Here is an 18,872-nt window from a genome sequence, read left to right as displayed (position 1 = left end):
TTTTCAATCAATCGCAATTACCAGGATAGCTTCTGAAGATTATTCTTCCCCATCAGTAGGATATTTCCGTATCCAATATTGGATGCATAAAACCTTGTGCCTCCAACGTAACGCTCTCGTTTTCGAAGTTCTCCAAATATTCATTCATTCAGAATGAATTCAGATTCAACTTCAAACAAATGATCTCTAAATCAACGATAGTCCTACGTCACCCTTGCGGTTATACCATAGATATAACCCACTTCCTGTTTTTGTGTTTTGGCCATTGAGCCATTTTCCGCTCGAGTCAGTATCCTAGTATAGTCTATTATTTCATATTTCTGAAGTTGAGGCTTTCAAGAATATACCCTAGAAAATACTTTTCGAAAATCTCATTATTCACTGAATCAATGATGCGAAATTTAATCTGATACGGCCATGAGAATTAACTTCAAACGTGTTTTTTCTCGAAACTAGTTTTTATTCAAACTAGCGTACAGGATCTCAAGTTCTTCTGAACAGATTTATGTCAAAGTTATATAAATACAATCTGTACGCATATCTCTACCGCATAAAACAATAAAAAACCAGATTTTTTTAAATTTCATTATTTTTTCTTAAATTGAGAAACGTAAAAAAACAACCTTTTAAACAGCTTTTTTCATGTTTTTGAGTTGTCCGAGGATCATGCGATAACGGTATTTTCACTGATTCAGAATCCGTTCGTTTTTTTTTGTTTCAGCTAACCAGGAGGGCTGAAAGCCAGGGCACAACATTTTGTTGAACCCTCTCACTTCATCAGCTTGAAACTATAAATATATTTTTTCGTACAATTATGGTTTTTGTTGAAAGATAGATAAACAAATAATGATATAATGGATGGTAAAAGTATTGTTTGTTTTATTTTGACGTGGGACTACGTCTAACCGGAGTATATGGGGGTTAAATCAAAAACCAAAAAAAATATGAAAGATTCCGAATGCTTAGAACTCGAACGTTTCTTACTGGATCGGAAAGATGTTAGCATCAATTGATAGGGAATATTTCTACGCAAGCAGCCTTGAGAAAATCGGCATTGCAAATACATGGAAGTATGGGGACTTTTGTTCTCACCGAAATGTGTTCCCTAACACAGACTTCAAAACCAAGCAGCGTTGGAGAAATCTGCATTGCAAATACACGAAAGTTGGGGGTATTCTTGTTCCGACTGGAATGTGTTTCCCTAACACAGACTTCAAACCCATGGAGCGTGGGGAAATTGGTATTGCAAATACATGTAAGTCGAAGGCATTTTTGTTCCGACCGAAATGTGTTTCCCTAGCACAGACTTGGTGTCCAATACCAAGGTGGCTTGGGAAATTGGCATTGCAAATTCATGCAGGTCGGGGGTATTTTTGTTCCGACTGAAATTGCTTACTTAAAACAGACTTCAAATCCATGGAGTGTGGGGAAATTGGCATTGCAAATACAAGTCGGGGACATTTTTGTACCGGCTGAAAAGTGTTTCCACAACACAGACTTCAGAACCAAGGTGTCTGAGGAAATTGGCATTACAAATCCACGCAGGTCCGGGGTATTTTTATTCCGACTGAAATGTGTTTACACAACACTTGAAGTCTGCCAACCAAGATGTCATCATACCAAACGTAAAAGGACTGTCATTAAATTTACTTGTAACGAAGAACATAATCTTGGTAAGCATGGGTAAGTCTATAACAAGTGCGAATCTTATGAAGAGGAAAGTCCCCCCGCTTCCATCGTGCCTATCTTATCGGACAGAAACGATTGCTGCTGACAGGTGAGGCGGAGAGTTTTCGATGTCTGTGAACAGGTCGGAGTATGTTAAGGCATATGCTAACCATATTTTGTTTATTTTTAGGTATCAATTTTCGATACGTAAATTATGGCTCCCTACAGAGTATAAATAAATAGCATTACTCTCTTTTTTTCTCCCATCGATGATCGCTTTCAGATCTTACCGAAGCCCCATACTGCTGCACGAAGTTGTACTGTATATTGCCCCAGGCTCGGGCTGAAAGAAAAGCTCTTCTGCTGATGAGTGCTATGTGATGCATATGCGGCATATCCCTGCCAAAGGAGAAGCAGCAGCTTCTGAGAAATCGTATTATGTTATAAATGTGTTTACCTAACACAAACTTCAAAACCAAGATGTCATCATAACAAACGTAAAAGGACTGTCATTAAATTTACTTGTAACGAAGAACATAATCTATCACAATGCTTTCATTGACCTTACATGGCATTATACAATCCTTTTACTCACAAAGCAAATGTATTGGATTCAATTAAATTTGGAAATTATTTTATTCTAATAAAAAATTAATCAATGCAAACAAATGATTGCTAAGTTAAGGTAGTCCCACGTCAACCTTGCGGTTATATCATAGATATAACCCACCCATTTTTTTCGAAAAAACGTCCGAAATTTGAACCTCTACACTAGAATACCCCGTTAATAAAAAAATTATGCGGAAATTTAATTCAAAAAAATCTTTTTTTTTTGTGTTTTTGGCTTCCATTTTCCCAAGAAACAAAGTATAAAAGAATTTAAAGTAGGTCTTTTGAAATACTGTAACTTTCATGTTTTGGAATATTCTACGAACACATTTTTATCTTAGTAAATGTAGATGTAGTGGACAAAAATATCGGGAGGAAATAATTTTTTTTTTTTCAAAGATTTAATGTATTAACACAATTTTCTGCCAACTAAATCAGTATCATATCAAATTAACCTTATCAACAGCTTTTATTCGATTTTTATAACGTAACGTAAAGGGTGTGTCACATCAAATTGCATCACGGAAAAAACGCAGTAGAAATTTAATTTTTAGGAATTATATCTTCAGCTTTCGCTTATAATCAGATAAGAGTGTATAGATCACGTTGGCCATGCTTCACTGTCAATTTTTCGTAAATTTGAAAAAAAATGTCGTCGATCGAAAAAGAGCGTCGTGAATTAATCCTGCGCACTCATTTCGAGAATCCGGAGTTGTCACATCGGGACATCGGTAAGATGCTGGGAATCGTCCAATCCACGGTCAGCAGAGTACTAAAACGATACTTCGAGAACCTAACCATCGACCGGAAGGTGAAGAACGGCAAAAATGGATGCTCCGTCAGTGAAAAAGATCACAAGCGCGTAGTTAAGCAGTTTAGACGTGACCCGAGAAGTTCGGTCCGGGATGTCGCCAATAAGCTGAATTTGTCAAGTTCATTCGTCCAGCGGACCAAGCAGCGGGAGGGCCTGCGTACATACAAGGTTCAGAAGGCTCCTAACCGCGACGAAAGGCAAAACATGGTGGGGAAGACGCGAGCCCGGAAGCTGTACACCGAAATGCTGACGAAGCCGCATTGCCTGGTAATGGACGACGAAAACTACGTCAAAGCGGACTTTCGTCAGCTGCGGGGCCTGTTGTTCTTCTCCGCAGAGGACAAATTCAGCGTTCCGGAGGAGATTCGCAAGCAGAAACTATCCAAGTTTGCCAAAAAGTACATGGTGTGGCAAGCGATCTGCTCTTGCGGAAAGCGGAGCGCCCCCTTCGTGATGACCGGCACGGTAAACGGGCAGGTTTACCTTAAGGAGTGCCTACAGAAGCGCTTACTACCACTATTGAAGTAGCACGAAGGCCCGACCATCTTCTGGCCGAATCTCGCTTCGTGCCACTATTCAATTGACGTGTTGGAGTGGTACGAAGCCGACGGGGTCACCTTCATGCCAAAGGAAATGAACCCGCCCAACGCGCCGGAGCTTCGCCCAATAGAGAAATATTGGGCGATTATGAAGCAGGCCCTCCGGAAGAACCCAAAAGTTGTCAAATCGGAGGCGGACTTCAAGAGAAAATGGATTTCTGTTCAAAAAAAAACTACAACCTGACGTTGTACAGAACCTTATGGACGGGGTAAAAAGGAAGGTGCGAGCATACGGACTTGGGCTCGAAGTATGAATAAAAAGAAAATGCCAAAAGTTGTTTAATATTTTTTATTTTACTGTCTAAAATTTTCAAAAGGATCGTTCTACTGGGCGAATTTCTACAGTGTTTTTTCCGTGATGCAATTTGATGTGACACACCCTTTAGGACCGTCCAGTGCAAAGATATTTTTGTTTGAATCAAAAATTTTCCCTTCATATTTGATGTTAAATAATTCAATAAATAATTATAATATCGTCGCAAATCTAAATGCAGTTTTACATTTGAATTTATTGCATCTATTTTAAAAAATGTCAAGAAAAGTTTTTTGTAGTGTTTCTAAAAGTCTTCTGTAATCAAGCAAATATTTCGGTAATTTCTAATGTTTGCAGAATTTTTTTTCAGCCTAGTGTATCCCGAAAACCCCTGCGAAAGTTTCGATCAAAGTGTGGAGCTATGCAACTTGTAAAAAGGTTCTATTTCATCCGCCTTACTCCTTAGACATTGCTGTTCCATGTGACCAAGGCTGGGGCTTCCGATGGAGCATACTTTTAATAAATTAGCAGTAATTTTTATGTTTCAAACGAATGCCTGTTTGTCTCAAAATTACAAAATTTTACTTATCCTACACGTACACTTAATACAACATTTTGTTATCAAAACATTTTTCAGTGATAAATCAGCATATTTATATAAATGAACTTTAATATGGATCTCGTAAAAAATCATTCTGTATATCTTAGCCGATATAACTGAACCTCGCCTTTCTTGCCTCATTTCAACTTGCCTGTGCAATTTCATGTTTGGAATAAAAACAAGAATCATCTATTTAAACTGGCCCTAACACATCATTTCTGTACTAGAATTAATACTCCTCATCTCATAAGTCCACGACCACGTCTATATTAGTATTTCCCCACACAACCCATCAGGAGACTCATTTTCCATTGTACCCACGTATCACTTTATGGTCCCGTTGTCGCCGGCTAACTCCAACCGCAATGTTTGAATCTGACGAGGACTGGCAGACCGAAGTCGGGAAAGCAAATTCTCCCAGCGATCGTCTTCCATCCAGTCAGCCAGCCAGCCTATGATTACGACGCATGATTAGGGATGCGGGAGTCATCTGACCCATCTGGCTTGTTGCTGTTGTGCATATGATGGCCATGCCTGCAGATCGCCATCCTCATCGTTAGGCACCAGTTTAGCTCCCTCTCTCGTGCAGCGCCCGATTCGTTGTTGTGTGGAATTTATGTGAACCAGATGAGGGCTTGGGGTCTGCTGCAATTACTGCAACGCGACACATAGCATACGGCGGCGGGAGAAGAAAAGAACGCAGCTTCCGTGGAGGGCAAATTGATGAGGCAAGTGCAATGGGCGAGACGCTCTCTACAAGTGTGGTGCGCAAAAATTTTCTTCTCTGCTGATTGAAAGATAATCATCACTGGCGTGCGTGAGACAGCAAAAGTGGATTCCACTCATGGCATTACCACTTTATGGCTTTTAATTGGTACCTTTCGATGGTGCTGTGGTCCCTAAGCGAGTCGCGGCAGCACCAATCCCAGCGCTCGGTAGTGGTCTCGGTTGTGTTTATATGCATATAGGACAACATCGCAAATGAGATTCGAAGCGCACACGCACAGTTATTAACAGGTTCTAACGTCGGTTATCACGACAGTGATGGGGATGATGATGATGATGATGATGATGTGATGATGCATTTTCGCATACGGCATGGCTGAGAATATCTGACTCAGCTCGTTGGATTTCACCGTTACGTACTTTCTTTGAATCTAGCCTCGATAACAATGAAAGCCATCGGTGGTTCCTATTGGACTCACGACCCGAGACCAAAGTTTCACCGGAATCAGCGGAAACGTACCGTCCTGATAACACAAAACGTGCACAATTTGTGCACCTTCGATGGAAATCACCCGTTAACAAACCGCTCATTAGCGGTCCCCACAAAGCCCGTCCAGGCGACAACTACAAACGTGGAAAACGTGGTCCCCCAACCCATCCGCAAAAACACACTCACCGTTATCGGCACATCGTACGCCACGTCGCAGGTGTCCAACTTCCGCTTGAACCGCAGCACCGTGTGCGTTTGGTTCTCGTACCCGAGCAGCAGGACGTAGTCCTGGGACGAGTCCACCACCGGTTGGCCATCGCCGTTCTTTTTCACGTGCCGATCCTGCGAAAAAAAAGAGAAGTAATAGAAAAAGCCAACGTTAGTATCATTTACTTTGTGGGACAAGAAGAAATGCATTACTGGTCGGTAAATAAAAGTAGCGCTGTCAATCTTTGTGGGAGTTCGAGAGAGGGAGGGTAATTGGCGGGAAATATGGTGACTGTGGCTAATGATAAACAAATAGACGGATGTGGTGGCGTGGCCAAAATATATTTCTGATTAATGAATCGTTTTGAGTTGGTTGTGAATTCGTTATTTGTGGATGGGAAAAATCGACAAAAATGATCCTCCATGTATCCGTGTATCCTTCATGTCATAACGCTTCTGTCTTCATGCTTAACGAAAACCTTTAAATAGTTTTGAACCATATTTTCAATGATCTCAATATTACTACTAAAGGGTGTGTCACATCAAATTGCATCACGGAAAAAACGCTGTAGAAATTCGCCCAGTAGACCGATCCTTTAGAAAATTTTAGACAGTAAAATAAAAACTATTAAACAACTTTAGGCATTTTCTTTTTATTCATACTTCGAGCCCAAGCCCGTTTGCTCGCACCTTCCTCTTTACCCCGTCCATAAGGTTCTGTACAACGTCAGGTTGTAGTTTTTTTTGAACAGAAATCCATTTTCTCTTGAAGTCCGCCTCCGATTTGACAATTTTTGGGTTCTTCCGGAGGGCCTGCTTCATAATCGCCCAATATTTCTCTATTGGGACTCTGCTGACCGTGGATTGGACGATTCACAGTATCTTACCGATGTCCCGATGTGACAACTCCGGATTCTCGAAATGAGTGCACAGGATTAATTCACGACGCTCTTTTTCGTTCGACGACATTTTTCCAAATTTACGAAAAATTGACAGTGAAGCATGGCCAACGTGATTTATACACTCTTATCTGATTATAAGCGAAAGCTGAAGATATAATTCCTAAAAAATAAATTTCTACAGCGTTTTTTCCGTGATGCAATTTGATGTGACACACCCTTTATAAGCTCTCATTGTTTATATGCAGAAAACTTAAACAAAATAAACGAATAGTTTATTCACGGTAGACTAAAAAAAAAAATCACCTGTTCAAAGTTCATATGGAACAGAAGTTGATGGGGATAAAATAATGTCGTTCGTAAAGAATAAAAGTTTATCGCTCGCAAGATGAAAAAAATTGCTAAAAATATCTTTTTGAAACATACATCGAAAACAAGACAGATCACGATGAATTTCGAAATCACGAAAATTCATTCGAAAGCTTTTGATACATATCTACATTTCTTTGTACTTGAAATTCACCTTGACACATTGTACTGTCATTTAAAGTTCGTTGTCTTTGTCTTTAAAACATTCTCAAAATTTTACTCAAATGTCCGTTGAATGTTTACAACATTTTATAGCGAATTCGTTTTTAAAACTGAGTCAGTGCCACACTGACTCTGTAATAAAAAAACGTTTTCAGTTTCACGAATGCGGTGGTTTGTTGGTGTGCGTTGTATAGTCTGATTTGTTTATATTTGCGACGACAAATGTACAGTGTCGACGTCTGGTGGAGATATTAGTGCTTGGGAGGTAAAGTATTCTCTATAAGATCAGAAGGGCCAAGTGCAGTGTAAAAATATAAAAGTTTGAATGAAAATTTTTACTTCATATTGTTTGATTACCTAACACATGTAGTCCTGACACTCACTTAACCATTTGTCGATGCATTTCCTGTTTGTTCCACAAATAATTACTATTATAATATAAAATCATCATTAGACACAGTTTTCGTTCAATGTTTCTGCGATATCGGAAAAAAACCCTCTTATTTCATCACATAAAATAAATATTCGATACGTTAAAGTAAATTTTCATTCCTAATTTTGATTTTGAGAGCATGTTTATTCCTCCTGAATATCCATAATAATTTTCGCCTCCCAATGAAAGCACACGGAGCTTAATGCCGTCTACACGAATATACTCTTCAAAATCAGAATCCGGATTGGATTACGATTCAAATAATACAAAAGCAAGAGCAGCAGGTTTTCCATTTTCATAGTCTCTATTTTTAGATTTTCCAAAACAATACTCGGAACCTGACAGTTAAGTATAGTTGTATAGGTGAACCCGAGTGCCACCCCGTGAAACATCTCAGTGCAAAACTAACAGCTTTCGAGGCGAACTAGTGCGACACTGAGTGCGAAACTGAGTGAATAAAAAAACGTTTTGACAGCAGTTAGTGCGGCACTGGGGTTGAAACTGAACAAAAACGAATTCGCTATTAAATTTCAGTTGTCTGAGACGAACCAGCCCAGGAGGCTGAAAGTCTCAAAAATAAAGAATAAAAAAAAATCAGTTGAACTTTTAAAAAGTTTGTAATAACATGTATTTTTTTACAAAATTGGTATTGATGTAAATTTCAACAATATCAAAACCTTAAGTGAAATAAAAATTCAGATAAATTAAATGGTTAAAGTGAAGACTGAGCCTTTCAGCAAATAAAGAAAATAAAAACCACCAACGATAAATCAGTCAGCTTTGGCTTAGTCAGTAAAAGCTGGTTAAACTTAAGCTAGTTAGGTAAAGTTTAGTTAAATTTTGGTAAAATTTTATTTTTATTGGATGATCACTTTTTGAAAAATTGGAGCATAGGAAGAATTCAGAAAAATTTCAATGTCATAAATTTAAGCCAGTCTACAAAAAAATTTTCGTAATTTTTTTCAATCAAACATTATGCTACTCGTCATTTGAGTTTTAGTTCGTTCTGACAGTGAATATGAAGTTTTAGAAAGTTTCAGCCAATTAAGGCCAAAAATCAAACACAAACTCGAAACACATTCACACAAACATATTTTCAAACAATTTTTATTTTGTTTAAGTGGGTAGTACACTATGAACACCATAAAAATATGAGATTTTTACGATTTTTTTCAACGAAAAAATAAATTACTATGATTATTCTGACATCACTGTTTTATTAGATATATATTACTCAACAAACAAAATATAAATTGGTGCCCATTGAACTGTCCCCTGAATAGCTGCAACCGGTTTGTTGAACCCCAAAACCTTATGAACTGGTAGAAGTTCTGCAAGTTTTTCTAGTGGACCGATTTCAACTAATTGATTTTTTACGTGATCATGGATGGTTTTTCTTGTCATCGTACGTAGGATTTTTTTTTCAAAATACTGATTTTTAACGAAATGGTGACATTTTTTGTAAAAAAAAAATGCATTTTTGCCTCAAAAATCAATACAAAAACATTCACCAAAATATAATTTTTTCAAAATATCGAAAAAATCCTACGAAAAAATCAAGTTTTTTCTTCTTTTTCAAAGGTTTTAGAGACTAACTAAGTCAATAGTAGATTCAATGAGCTCATGGAACGAAAGCTACGAAACTTTTATTCCAAGAGAGTGATATGCGTACCCTTCTAGCACATAATTGAATTTACTATTTACGTAGTTAATACAAAATTATGTTAGTCCACTAAGGATTGACAAAAAACAGAAAGAAAACACTCTTTTTTAATCTCGTTATTTTTTCAATAGGCAAACGACACACAGCAAGGCATTAATGTGAGTGTGGAATAATACAAAACCAGAGACTGGAATATTAAAAATTATGTTCTTCTTCTTGTATGGCGTTAACGTTCCCTGTGGAACTTTTGCCGTCTCAACATATGCATTAACTAGCGTCATTCATTAATACTTAGTTGAGATTTCTTAAGCCAAATAACACGCCTTGAATGTATTCCGAGGGGCAAGATCTAGAATACGCGTGACCACAGTGCAAGTCTGAGGAAATTTCTTTGACGAAAAATCCTCCGGCCAGAACGGGAATCGAACCCGCACACCCGGCATGATAATGTGAGACGCTAACCACTCGGCCACGGGTGCACTATAAATTAAAAAATAGAAAAATTAATATGTACCCATGTTTAAAAATCAGCCTTTCAAAAATCACTCAAAAATTCAATATTGCAAGAGATTCCTCTATTTTTGTCGAGGTTCAAATTTTAGCATTGTAAAAAGCCACTCCTTGCCAAACCGATATAGTGGTTCTCAGATTTTCGTCAAAAGTGGTAATTTTGTTCTTTCGCGCAAAATATTAGACCCGTATTTTTAATTTTTTTCTTTAGGGTGGTCCGAAAAACCAAAATTTTTTCGAAACGAAAACGAATTTTTTTTCCACTTTTCCCCAAAAATTCTCTTTTTTTTAAAATTCATAACTTTTGAGCCACTGAACCGATTTATATGATTGACATATCAAATTAAAGCCAATAAGCTAGCTAGAAAAATATTGAACTTGCAAAGAAAATAGATGTTATTGTTGTTATTATTGACTGTAGTCGTTTTTTTTATTATTTTCATGGCTTTGGACTACAGGCGCCATATTTTTTATGTTTTGTCTTGAAAGCTGAAAATTTTTTACATAACATATCTCGATATCAGAGATGCTTTTTTTCGTGTTTGAGATATGATTTTTTAAAGTTAACCGGTATTTCTAAATAAAATACTTCAATTCAATTTGATATGTCGATTATCTCAATCGGTTCAGGTTATGATTTTTTGAAAAAAAAAACATTTTTAAGAAAAGTTAACAAAATTGATTTTCCGGACCACCTTAAAATGGAAATGGGCACCCTAATGAAAAAAAAATAAAAAAAATACAATGTTTTGCGATAAAGAACAACATTACCACTTTTAACGAAAATCTGAGAACCACTATATCGGTTTGGCATGGAATGGCTCAATACATACATTAGGGTGGCAATGAATGTATGGAAAATAAAATCGTCGTCGAATTTTAAAAACCGACCATATACAATTTATTTATTGGCCCAAAAAATGACCTGTGCAAAGTTTCAGCTCAATCGGACATGCTTTAGGGGTGCCTCAAAGCGCTCAAAGTTTTGATTTTTTGATCCACGAAAATCTTCCAAGGAAATTTGGAAAATCGATTTTTTTTTTTCGATGCCAAATGATTAAAAAATGCATAAATCGTCGAGATATGGTGTAATCTCGAAAATAAATATGTGGCCGAAAATCGACCTTTTGGGACTTTTTTTTGGAGTCTGAGTGGAAATGAAGGTATGGAAAAAATAATTATCGAATTTAAAAAAAAAACACTTGCGCAAAGTTTCAGGTCAGTCGGACATTGTCGAACTATTTCATCGAAGCTTAGATTTTTTGAAAGTTTTGATTTTTTGAAAAATGTCTCAAAGCACTCAACACTCCTAAACAATGTCCAGCTGGCTCGTACAATTTTTCTACACACTTATTAAAATAAAGAAAATCACATTTTTTTAATAATTGTAAAATAAAATGAAAACACTGTACAAATATCGCACATTTTCTGCGCCGTTTATCTTGTTGAATAAGTCTCATTGATAATGACTGATTGTTTTCTGTTATACAATGTTTGTTTTTAGTTTGAAGCTTTTTCCGCTCTAGTCTTGAAAAAGCTAGGGAGACCTTCCAAAATCTCATTTGAAGGTTCTTTAATGTACTCCATAGAGAAATCTATTATAAGGAATAACTTGATGACTACCTTATGCATCCACAATCACAGACATGGTTTTGGTACCATAATATTTGCATAGCCCATTTCAGGCGGAGACGAATGAATCGTATGATTTGAAGTTTCCGTAAACAAAGGAAACGAAGAAGAAAAATTAGAAGGGTCTGAGCCTAGGGGCACGAACGGAAGTTTGACGTAGGACTGTGATTGTTCAGAACACTTGGTTTTTTAAATGTATTTTTTTTCATTGTTTAGAAATCTGTTAGTTTAACTCTTTTGGAACTCTAAATAGTAGCGCTAAAAAGAGCCGTTTGTTGTATGTACTCATAACCTTCAAACGTAGTTTGTTTGTCTTGTCCCCCCATCTCACCGTCGCCCACCCTCGACAGATAGTCGAACACCAGATGCTATCACTGGTCATTATGCACAATGCTACAGTGCGTGCGGCAACTCTCGGTTGAGACAACGATACCTCATATCCATATCCCTAACCTGACCCGTCCCACAAAAATGTTGCCCTTTTAACCTCGAGTAAACCGCGAGTATTCGGTCGAATCCTACTAAACATAGGAATTAGTTGAAACTTTGTATAAACAAACCTTGAATTAGCGGCTCCGCAAAGCTTGTGCGATTGAGCCTTACAAATAAACTACAAACTGGATAAAAAAAAAACCTTCAAACGGTTTGTAACGAACAAAGAAAAACAATAAGCTTCTGGCAGGAAGTTCAACTGTCTAACTGAAAATTATTATTGAATGGTGGAATGGTAGATATTGTATGTGTGAATCAGTAAACAAAAAAAAAATATATATATCGTCATTGATTACATTGAATATGAAATTTATGAGGAAGGAACGAAAAAACAAGCTGAAAATATTCACGATTTCGTGATATTTTGAGGTAAAATACACATGAAATCATGAAGTTGCTATGTTATTGTGATTTCTTTCCATTGTCTTATTCTTATTTTTAGGCATCGAGAGCAGTAGCTTTTTCGGTGGAATAATGTTCGTTTGCAGACTATCGCAGTCAACTCGTATTGGTTCTACTCAATGTCCTGGAAAAAAGGTAATGAAGATGGTCGAGTTTCGGGCGACGTAGCATGCTCTGACATAACTATTTCGCAAATAGTGACGTCCGTCGTTGTGTTTATCTTTGATTGCCCACCGCATCCATGTAAAAATGCTATTTTCAGGAAGTAATTTATCTATTAAAAATGACATTTTTATAGAGCTCCCGCTGAATATGAGGCTAATGTGATAGCATGGAGTGAATATTTGTGAAATCACACCGAAAAAGACGGATAAAAGTGATATTTCGATATGCCATTTTCACTCCCCCACGATCATAGAAACAAACAAAGTTTCATCATTTTTCCGTTATGAAGTTGATGTTTCGAAGGCTCTCAGTGTCTGTGCGTATGTTGTGAGATATTAATCGCCAATTAATCAAAATTTCACCGAAAATGTTACTGCTTTCGAGAACTAATCATACGACTGCTCTCTGGACCTTTTTACCACATGAATAATCGAAATAAGCCACGATATAATTGTCATCTGTTAAAAAAACAACCAGTTGAATGATTTCATGAGAATTTTGGCTCAAATTATCATGCAACCGTGAGTACTTTCAACATTATTTTGTTTCTTCCATATACATTCCATATTGAATGCAAATAATTACGACACGATATTTTACTTGCCAATACAGATACTCTTCGCCTACTGCTCCACCTCTATATGTACCTCATTGGGTTCTACTGCTCAATCTATCATAGAAGGAATTAAGTAATTGAGAATTATGAATATGAGTCATGAAAAAAAAAAAAAAAAAATATATATATATATATATATATATATATATATATTAATATTTCATTTCGTTTCATTTTTGTGTTGCGATGTAATGCAGATCTCAATAAGTCTTCGCATAATCGCTGCCTCCTCCTAATTAATGAACGATCACTGTATGGGTAACACTTTCCTAGTTGCTTTGATTGAATCTTGCATGAAGTTTGAGTGAGGCATGCCATCTTGCATATGATTACTTTAACATCTTGTCTATTTGTTAGATAGAACGAATTATTGTACGCAAATTTGTGTTACATACAACATTCATGGGAACGAAGTTGGAAGAAAGAATGCATAATACATGATTTACCTTCGCATCCGCTCGTTAAAAATACCCCTTTTATTTGTTAATTTGCTCTCTTGTTTTATTATTTCCACTATTGATGTCTCAGGCGAAAAAAATTGTGGATAAATTTGCCGTCTAATGGTATATATTATAGCATACATCGTAAGAACGATTCTGCGTAATATGCATTTGAAAACTCTCAATACATTTTTCGTAGTGACCCCCCTATATACAAATCAAAGACGTAGTCCTACATCAAAAAGAAGGAAGCCAACCAAGGAACAGAAAAAAATGTGTAGAAATAAAAAAAAGACTCATCAGAATCTAGCAGCGCAAAAGTCATCAACTCCCTACTGCTATTCTTTCCGAGTTAGAAAGATTGTATTGTACACTATTTACAATGGAATAATGGTCTGACCAAAAAAAAATGAATAGTTAGAAAGTCGAAAGTCGATGGTTGGTTCATAACACAAAATAATATGGGTTATGGATCAGTAGGAGGAGGAAAAGTTACACCAAGACACCGTTTAAGAGTAATGATCTAAGAGGTGGTTATTTCTTGAACTCCAAATGACGGCCTGATCTATTATGTTTTCGGTCTGGAAAAATATTTTCACCTTAGTTTTTTTTCTCAAAAATCTGAATTGATATCAGCATATAAATTAACAGCTAATTTTTTTTAGTATAGTCTTAGTAGAATAATGTCTATGGTAACCACGTAGCGCTCAAATCGCTTGAAGTAATGAAAGTTAACACAGTTACCAAAGTAAGTATTGCTGCACTACTTCAATCCTCTTATTGTGATATATTTCTCGAATCTCTCTCTCGGTTATTGAAATTGCTATGAATCCATGTGGATAGTTTCTGCTAAAATGTTTCTTGTTTGAGGTTCTGTTCGACATCCTGTAGCTCGGAACAAAATTATGTTTCTTGGTTGCTGCACTTGACAGTCACAACCTTACAATTGAATAAAATTCTTAAAAAAATATTGATGGTTCTTTCCGGAATTTTCGTTGTGAGGAATCAATCACAACGAAAATTTTCAAATCTAGACAAACTGGAAATGTCACATTTTTTGTAATTAACATTCAGAATACGTTTGGGATATTCTTACGCCAAAAAAAATGCGACAAAAAATGTGTATCGATAGAATAGGAGTACTCTTACATCTAAATGGCTACTGTATAATAGATAAAAATGTGTATCGATAAGATAGGAATACTCTTACGCCTAAATGGCTACTGTGTAATATACAGCATGAGATAAAAATGTACACGAATAAATTCGGTTCTGTTGCAGCTGAATTGCTACACGAGCCCAATAAAATGAATAGATGGGATTCAGATTACTTTTGAATAAAAAACAATCCGTTTCATCTATTTTGACGATAGTTGATTCATACAAGACGCATACTTTTGCATCTTTTCACTTCAGATCGTGCTGTAGGAAGCAGGATACCACGTAACCATAGTCAAAAAGCAAATGTCACAATGATATGACACTCATTCAAAAGGATAGTTTATTAAACAGACGAAGTAATTGATTGAATGGACGAAAGAACGAATGAAGTAGTGCGGAAATTTCACATTATTTCAGTAACTATATTTTCAAATATCTATAAAATCTGTGTAAAACAAACAAAATCTGTAATCTGTAACTGCAGATTCTTGGCTTCAAAAAGTCTTAAAAATCTGTAGAAATACTGATTATTCTGTAGTTATGATAACACTGGTCCGTTTATGATCTCGAACTACTTTGAATTAATCAGAGACGTTACATTGGTCTTCTCGAGAGAACCTATAAAATGGTTTTTTTTTCTTGGGTTCAAGTCGTACTAAATAGGGAAAAGCTGCGCGCCGAATAGCTGGAAGACTACGACGAATGAAAAGTTCTCCAGTATGACCTTCGCTACAGAGAGTGGTTAGATGAAGATCGAAAACATGTTCGAACTATTTCCATCCTAGCTCTTTCCCTGTCATCGAGTAACGTTGACCCACAGTTATGATATCGCCATATATCAAAACTGTCGGACGACGTTACATTCTTCGTGTTTTCCCTGGGTTAGTTCCGGAGGAAAACATCGTTATTTTGAAGTCACTGCCCCTCATTGTAGCCATCTGGTTTATTATAAAGAACTAACTATTCTTAAACAGTCATCAAATGGGAGCATGGAATCTGCGGGGTGCTTGTCCACGTTAAATTTCGGACACTTCTTTCAGTGTAGTTTATGAAATATTTCACTAATCAATGAAATATTCCACGTACATGACAGTTGAAACCATTATTTCGATGTCCAACATGTTTACATTCTGCTTCAGTTGGGTAAAATGGGCGAATCAAGTGAAAGTACGCAAACGTATTTTGCGCGAACGGCAGCAAAATCCAACACTGTTGGTACGCGATCTCGTCAAAAAGGTAAAACTGCCGAAGAGTACCGTGTTTAGTGTGTGCAAATCGTTTGACCAGCGCTTAACTGTGGATCGGAAGGTTGGAAGCGAAACAAATCGAAAAGTATGCTCCTGATAGATGAACCGAATGGTGGTTACCATTATTGAGAAACATCCCAGCCTTTCAGTTAGAAATGTGGCTCGAAAGGTTTGAAAATCAAAATCATATGTACAAAAGGTGAAGCAGAGGCATGGACTGAAGGCGTACAAAGTGAAAAACGTGCCCATTCGTAATGATAAGCGAAATTTCAATGCAAAAACCCGTGCTATTTAAGGTGCTCTACACCCAGTTTTTGCAAAAATTTTCTTGCACCATAATGGACGATGAAACTTATGTTCTCGAAGACTTCAAACAGCTTCCGGGTCTCGCTTTTTATACTGCAATGCGAAGGAATGCCGTAGCCGAGTATTTCTGGACCAAGAAGCAATCTAAATTCCCCAAAAAGTACTTGGTTTGACAGTTGTGGTCGAAAATCCAAATCTTTCGTCTCTACCGGCACTATCAACAAAGATGTCTACGAGAAGGAATGTCTCCAGAAGCGGTTGCTACCATTCATAAGAAGCCACGACTCTCCAGCGTTGTTTTGGCCAGATTTGACCTCATGTCACTGTGCAAAATCCATCCTGGAATGATATAATGCACATGAGGTTAAATATGTGCCAAAAACAGCAAATCCACCGAACTGTCCAGAACTTCGCCCAGTGGAAAAGTACTGGGCTCTGATTAAGCGAAAACTATTTGAAACTAAGAAGAAAGCGAATGGCATTGATGATTTCAAGAGGAGATGGAAAAGCGCAGCCGCCAGCATATCTGAGGGTACTGTACGGAACCTAATAGCAGATGTTCCCAAGAAAGTTCGTGAATTTTACAGACAACGTAATTAACGGCGAAGTTAGCTTTCCTTGTTTTAGATCCATAAACGCTAAGCCAATATATTTAATGGTTTTCTCGCCTTATAAATAACATAAAATGAATGGGCTAATATGGTTTATTCTTTGTCCTATTATTTGCGAATACGTCGTATTTCATAAATAACATAAATACACTAATTGGTTATATGTCGCAATTTGTTTCTTTATATCAATGCACGCATTGCATTAATTATTTAACGAGAGGTATCTTCCGTGAATCGCCATTCAACAAGTTTCAAACACGTGTCTAACAGATGCACACAGTTGCACCGATAAAAATGAAACATCGCGAGAATGACCGTTTATGAAATATCGTTTCTAGACTCTCGGTCAAAACCGTCAACAAAGTTAGAAGCTTGTTGCATCAGAACAGAGCCGAAGCGCACGAGAGCAAATAAGAATGGCAACTTAAAGTATCGAAAGTGTGCTATTCACATGTAAAGGAAATGAACAAGTTCACGCAACGAAAACAAGCAACAACACGAAGCGACCTATAATCATTTGCACTCTTCTCTTTTTTCGCCTGCTTTGCCATGGCTCGGATGGTTGTGTTAATTGCAATGCCAGATGCACTTCAAGTGAAATATTCGCTAGCATTCACAGCTCGAGGGGAAACATAAAACCCAAAACGAGCAGAATAAGCTACCTTCGATGTTTCGGTCACAGAAAGATTCTGAAAATTTTCCTCAGAGGAGATGCAATACTTATACGCTAGCGGCAACTTACTTACTATGCGTGGGTGAAGTTTGCTTCGCCAATATTTTCTTTTCGCTATCCCCCTTCGTTGTTTCTATTCTAGCGGCTGCATAAGTTGCCCGTCATTGACAGCTCTGTTCGGGAGAGCACACAAATGGACAGAATAAATGTATGGGGAAATGGGAATGCTTCCAATTCTCATCAATTTGATCCATATACAGACCATGAGATTGTAGTGTATAGCACATCAAACAAATATCAGAACATTTCCGATTCGATTGGTATGCGAATTGTTAAAATCCGTTCGCAGCAAAAATAGTTATTATCGTTAACTTTATTTCATAAAAACGTGAACTGTTTTCTGATTTGTCACCCTTAATGTAAGACGTGGTCCTACGTCAAAACCACTATTGTTCGAGTGCGCCATTAAAAACTCCACTCACTGAATTAGCTGTCAACAACTCAAGTTATCTGTGACTTGCTTCATTAACCTCTACCAGGCACTCTCCTTGTTTCCAGAACCCTGCTGTCAGCGAAGAACATTGCACAAGTTGGCCAGCCGAACCGTAGCCACCAACCAACCAGCAATTGCAATCTGATTTGCCATGCACTTATCTACTACTGTTTAATCTTTACTTTTTTGCGTTTTATTTCAACGACGAAAGCTCTTCTGGGGACAGTATGCAAAAAATCCACTTAACGCCTCCACCCACCTTGAACACTCATTAAAATAACAACAACGAAACGCATCGAGTTGGACCCGAATGTAAGCGCGCGCGTTGTCTCGAGGTTGGGGCCTGTGTCCTTTTCCTCCCCCCGTTGGATTCAGACAAGCGCGATGTTAAAGTAATGCGGAATCAAACCGTTGTTGTTTATTGCCGTCTCGAAGCAGCTACCGAACGCGGCTTGGATGGACTCACGAGCGAGCGCTGCTGGCTGTAATTATTCAATTACTTCGTCTGCATATTTGAACGAATTAACCTGAGTGCTCGTCGATCGACAGAACGTACAGCTTAATTGCGAGCGGGGTCAACAGAGGGGTCTGTCTGTGTACGATTTGAAAGACACGGTTTTTCTCCGAACGA

At 37.4% G+C, this 18,872-nt stretch overlaps 1 protein-coding gene across 1 annotated transcript in view; it reads right to left on the bottom strand.

Moving 5' to 3' along the window:
* LOC129764237 (MOXD1 homolog 2-like) overlaps positions 1-18,872 on the bottom strand; it is a 461,156-nt gene that overhangs the window by 74,421 nt on the left and 367,863 nt on the right. Inside the window, exon 3 of the mRNA XM_055763120.1 lies at positions 5,947-6,102. Coding sequence (XP_055619095.1) covers positions 5,947-6,102 — 156 coding nt within the window. The remainder of the gene's footprint in view (positions 1-5,946; positions 6,103-18,872) is intronic.

Source organism: Toxorhynchites rutilus, chromosome 2, assembly GCF_029784135.1.
Source record: "Toxorhynchites rutilus septentrionalis strain SRP chromosome 2, ASM2978413v1, whole genome shotgun sequence".
NCBI classification, from domain to species: Eukaryota; Metazoa; Arthropoda; class Insecta; order Diptera; family Culicidae; genus Toxorhynchites; species Toxorhynchites rutilus.
Note: the sequence above shows the minus strand (reverse complement) of the source record. Positions and strands in the feature narration are given on the sequence as shown.